Genomic DNA, 5,110 nt, shown 5'->3' on the forward strand with positions numbered 1-5,110 from the left:
AAGAAGTGAAACACCAAGGGCCAGAAGCGACATCAGTGACAGCTTCATCTGAGGTGGCTCAGCATCAAGGCCCTCCCCTGCAGACCCACACTACCAATAATGAAAGATGTCTTCCCGTGGTGGGGAGTAGGTTTGGGACCCTCTGTCTGCTTAACTGCTCTTAGAGCAGACTAAGTCCTTAAGAGAATTAGTGTGCATACACAGTATGTTAGTTTTCCCTCCAGTTGTTACTGTTGCCAATTTGAAGTGTCAGTAATGTATGAGCTGTTCATATGAACATTTTAAATATGTGATATATGTTTGAAAAGCATTTAGTGTAGATAATACATCATCACCTGGCTCCACAAATCTTTTGCATACATACACTGTACAAAGAATTCTTAGTATCTTGCTTTTGTAGTTCGGTAGATCTGCCTCCAAGACACCAGCTAGGCCTTCCAAGTTGCTCTCCAAAGAAGAAGTACTCTAAGAAAGGAGATAATTAGAAACACATCACAACCAAATCAAGGGATAGCCAGCCAACCCTTCAGTAACAAGACTGTTTGATTAGAAGACTATTTTATTGTGCTCTTATTGATAAAAGATAAATCTGGGTAAGAATAAAATTTTGCATTTTGTTTTTTAGTGGGAGTGAGTTTCAAATTTCATCTGGCTACACAAGATATTTTTAGTTTGCTGAAAGTAGACAGCAGATAAGTAATACCTCTTGAATTCCACACAGAACTGTTGAAGGTAGTCCATTTTTATTTCTTTGTTACTCCAAATCTATTGCAAATATATTAAGGGGGAGGACCATCCTAATCTCATTGAAATGTTTTTAAAAAGAGAAAAACTAAAAAGATCCCTTCAGTATCTATAGTCTGCGTCTTGAAACATACAGGGGCCTACCCTCCAAGTGAGATACCTGTGCTGCTATGCTCCCTGACATTTAAAGAAACAGAACAGTTGTGCACTGTATTTAATTGAACATTGCCAATTAGCTTTCCACAAAGGCATTTCTAAGGTTTTTACTATTTCAGCAATCTGGACAGCAGGAAAAGTTAGTGAACATACTATTCAAATAATTTCACCAGTGTTCAACAGGCAATATATCTACGGAGTAGTATCCAGTTACAGCTAGCAGAATATAATTAAAGTATGTATAGAAAACTGCGTGAAATTAAAATTAAATTACTATTTACAAACTCTAACCAGTCAGTCCTACTTACTACTTATTTTATACCTTCTTTCATTACCTGGCTTCATGCCATTTTTTCCTTCTCTATAATAGACTGGTCTTTTTCTGGAGCTGTCTTCAGTGTATTTCCTGTTTTCCCCTTCTCTCCCTGTCCACCCTCACTTTTTGATTCCCATCCTTAGCAGTCTCCCCTGCATTTGGGATCTTCCTCTTATCCTATATTTTGTTTATACCTTCCCTCCATCAAAATCCCCCAATAAAAACCCTGCACTTCTCTTTCTGAATTTATTCCATCAATATCTTTTTCCCACTCAGCACCCACTCACTAGATTAAGGACTACACTACTAAGCACTGATACAAAAGTCTCATTTCATGTACTAGACTGGGATGGGCAAACTATGGCCTGAGAGCCACATCCGGCCCTTCAGACATTTTAATCCGGCCCTTGAGCTGCTCCCGGGGAGCAGGGTCCGGGGCTTGCCCCACTCTGCCTGTGGCTCTGTGCGGCTCACGGAAGCAGCGGCATGCCCCCCTCCCGCTCCTATGCATAGGGTCAGCCAAGAGGCTCCGCAGCTGCCATTGGCCGGAAGCCATGGTGAATGGGAGGTGCAGGGGCGGTGCCTGCAGATGGGGCAGCATGCTGAACTGCCTGGCTGCCCCTCCGCATAGGAGCGAAATGGGGGACATGCTGTTGCTTCTGGGAGCTGCTTGAGGTAAGCGCCACCCGGAGCCTGAACGCCTGACCCCCTCCCGCACCCCAACCCCCTGCCCTGATCCCCCTCCCTGCCTCCAAACCCCTTGGTCCCAGCCCGGAGCACCCTCCTGCACCCCCAAACCCTCATCCCCAGCCGAGCCTGTACCCCCAGCCGGAGCCCTGCCCCAGCCCAGAGCCCCCGCTCGCACCCTGAACTCCTCATTTCTGGTCCCACCCCAGAGCCCGCACCCCCAGTCAGAGCCCTCAGCCCCTCCTGCACCCCAACCCCCAATTTCACGAGCATTCATGGCCCACCATACAATTTCCATTCCCAGATGTGGCCCTTCGGCCAAAAAGTTTGCCCACCCCTGTAGTAGACAGAGCTCTCTCAGAAGCATAAACTCTTACATCCAAGGATTCAAAACCAATAGCCCAACGTGTCATAAGAAATTGCTACTCATACCTTCTCTCCCACTCTGCATATTAAAGATTCCAGTCTCTCTTCAATTTCAGATGGCTCAGACGTTCTCCTCCTTTTGTGAGGTTGTCCTCCTGTTTCAATACATTCATGAAACCAAGAATACCAGTTAAATAATTCCTTGACTGCTTTTAAAAAAAAATTCTGAATAATTCTGTCAGCCTCCGCTCATGTTCCAGTTCTGTACTATAATAAAAAACTACCCACAAGACATTCAGGTATTACCATTATTTAAGACAAATCCAACAAACATGAAAAACAAAGCTAACATTATTTAAAACATATCCAGTTTCTGTAGACATTTTATTCACAGCTACTCAAGTCCTTTTCACCCTCTTATTTGAAAAAAGTTTTTGGAAGTGTATTTCTGCTAAAGTGGCAAGATACAGTATTGGTGGTACATGCAGAGTGAAGTTAAACACATGTTATAGAGTTAGCAATACCTAAGTACTGCTCATCCGAAGTACCATATGGGATTATCTGGCACCAAAGATAACATGAGAACATGCCTAAGCAAAGATGCTCATGTAGCCTTTTACTTATCAAGGTTTTTATTTTGGAAAAAAGACTAGACAAGCAAGCAAGCAAGCACTAAAGACCTTTTGGAGTCAATTTTAGTTAAACTCAGTGCTCGTGTCAGAGCTGAAAATGTTGCTAGAAAAAGCAGTAGATTCTCTGTCTGTAGGGTTGCACCAAGTTAACCATATATGCCCCAAAAGCTGCCTCTATTCTATATATGTTCTTATCACACTGTCATCACCAGGGCATTAAGCGACATGACTGATGGATATCACATGTGGTTCATTTTCTCACCATGTCCCCGGGGCAGAACTGTACATACTGTGTACTTTGTTTTAGTAGAGTTTAATCTGTTTTAAAAGCTGCACACTGGTGGTAGAGAAGGCAAGGTGGAAATAGTGCCCCTTGCAGCTAGAGCAATGGTAGTGAAGTCTGTAATGGTCCTTAGTTCCTATGGGAGTTCGGTGACCAGCCTGGAACTGGCTACTGAGAAAGTCTGCATCCTGCACAGATGAATCTTCCCCTTATAGTAGTAAAGAACAAGACCGAGAGACTTTTTCCATTGGACCATATGAACTGGAACCATAAACTCACTGAACATTAGATCTCACCAAATGAGGGTCAATCCATCCTCATCATCGTATCCACTCATACTCCACACCTGAACGTAGCCATTAGATGAACAACATACAGACACTGAGATATGAGGGTACTTTGACCTGTTAACTTTTTACCCCAATTGGGGATATTGCAAATTAAGTATTCCTTACACCATCTGATCCTAAACCAAACTTCATACCCCTTGATAATCTGTACCTTATTCCCTTATAAAATAAAAAAAAGGTACAGTTTCTGGTTAACATAATCTTAATAAAATTCTTAATTCTAGTGTGCTAAGGGAGTGAAGCTGTTAACCACAGTTCTCATGCCTGAGCTTTTTAGCTGATCTTTTAGACATGTTGGGCCCAGGCCATTAAGCACCTTCAAGACAAAGGACCTTGATGTGACATTCTCTAAGAAGCCACTGTAGAGTGCAGGACAAGTTCAATGTGTTCCCAGTAACCTGTGTTGTAGCGTTCTCTGCTAGGTGGACTGATGGCTTTATGTCCAGGTATATCGTATTAGTGTCAGCAAGGAATCCAGGAGCATCGCTAATCTACAGACTGACAGTCTGATCAGTTGTGAGTGTGTACCTTTAACAAAAAGATCGCCCCCTGGCTGCAAATTCTCCAAAGTGAACATCATACTCGGTCTTGCTTGGGTTCAGCTTCAGCCAGCTATTCACGTATCACCAAGCACTGGACTATCTTGGTGATAGTGGCATGGCTGTATGCAGTGAAGAATAGGTAGAGCTGGTTGTCATCTGCATATTGCTGGCACTTGAATCCAGTCATCTCACCAATTTACCTAGCAGCTGCACATACAACTGAAATGGGGAAACCGAGGTTGCCTGTTTGTTTGCAGGCATGACAGCAGATCCATGCTGTTTGGGAAGAAATCCTAAGCGTGCACTCCTTTTCAGTGAAGCAGAATGCTAGTTCTTCACAGTGCTTAGTGCTGGTACTGAGGGCCTACAGCCCACACAAGTGGTTTAGCTCCTTAAAACATGATTTGACAGGTTCAGCAGAGACTGAGAGGAAGGTTCTTGTGGTCGGTAACACAGCCTCAGCATAGGCTGGCAGAAATTCTTTGTTTCAGCCTTTGTTTTCCACCTTCTCTCCATCTAAAGCAGGTTATCAAAAAACTATGTGGTGATGGGGAGGAAGGGGACGTTCGGGGCCAGCACATTGATGGCTGAGGCTACTATACAATGATTCACCATATTCAACTCCTGAATGACAATCTGCTAGCACACTCCCCTCCGCCTATACACACCCGCACTGCCATCAGATAGGTTTTGCACAGGTCTAGACTAGTGGATCCCGATGCAGATTACTAGGCCACATACATCAAGCAGGTGGAGGCAGAGCCAGTTTAAAATGTTTTTAAAAGGGTATAATGCTATTCAAAGCTGCTGTTGCTATGCCAGTAAGTGAAACAGATTAGCAAAAGTAACGTTCTTGCTTGTGTCCACTACTTCATAAATCAAGAGAATATAACAGGCAATGCCATCGGACTGGCAATCACCTAATTTTTGTAAGCAATGACCTTCCAGAACATTAAAGATCACAAATTAATGCTCCGGAAACAGAAACATGAACTCAATTTATTGAAGCAATGAACGGAGGCCCTCTAACAAAG

General features: G+C 43.5%; 1 protein-coding gene across 2 annotated transcripts in view; it reads right to left on the bottom strand.

The window, feature by feature from the left end:
- NCBP1 (nuclear cap binding protein subunit 1) overlaps nucleotides 1–5,110 on the bottom strand; it is a 55,370-nt gene that overhangs the window by 49,682 nt on the left and 578 nt on the right. The window contains exons 2-3 of one of the 2 annotated variants that reach the window (XM_048849694.2): nucleotides 2,336–2,424; nucleotides 336–465 (exon numbers count right to left, since the gene is read on the bottom strand). In XM_048849694.2, coding sequence (XP_048705651.1) covers nucleotides 336–465; nucleotides 2,336–2,354 — 149 coding nt within the window. In that variant the 5' untranslated portion in view covers nucleotides 2,355–2,424. The remainder of the gene's footprint in view (nucleotides 1–335; nucleotides 466–2,335; nucleotides 2,425–5,110) is intronic. The other variant, XM_048849693.2, reaches the window with a different exon arrangement.

The sequence above is a fragment of the Caretta caretta genome, chromosome 5, assembly GCF_965140235.1.
Source record: "Caretta caretta isolate rCarCar2 chromosome 5, rCarCar1.hap1, whole genome shotgun sequence".
NCBI classification, from domain to species: Eukaryota; Metazoa; Chordata; order Testudines; family Cheloniidae; genus Caretta; species Caretta caretta.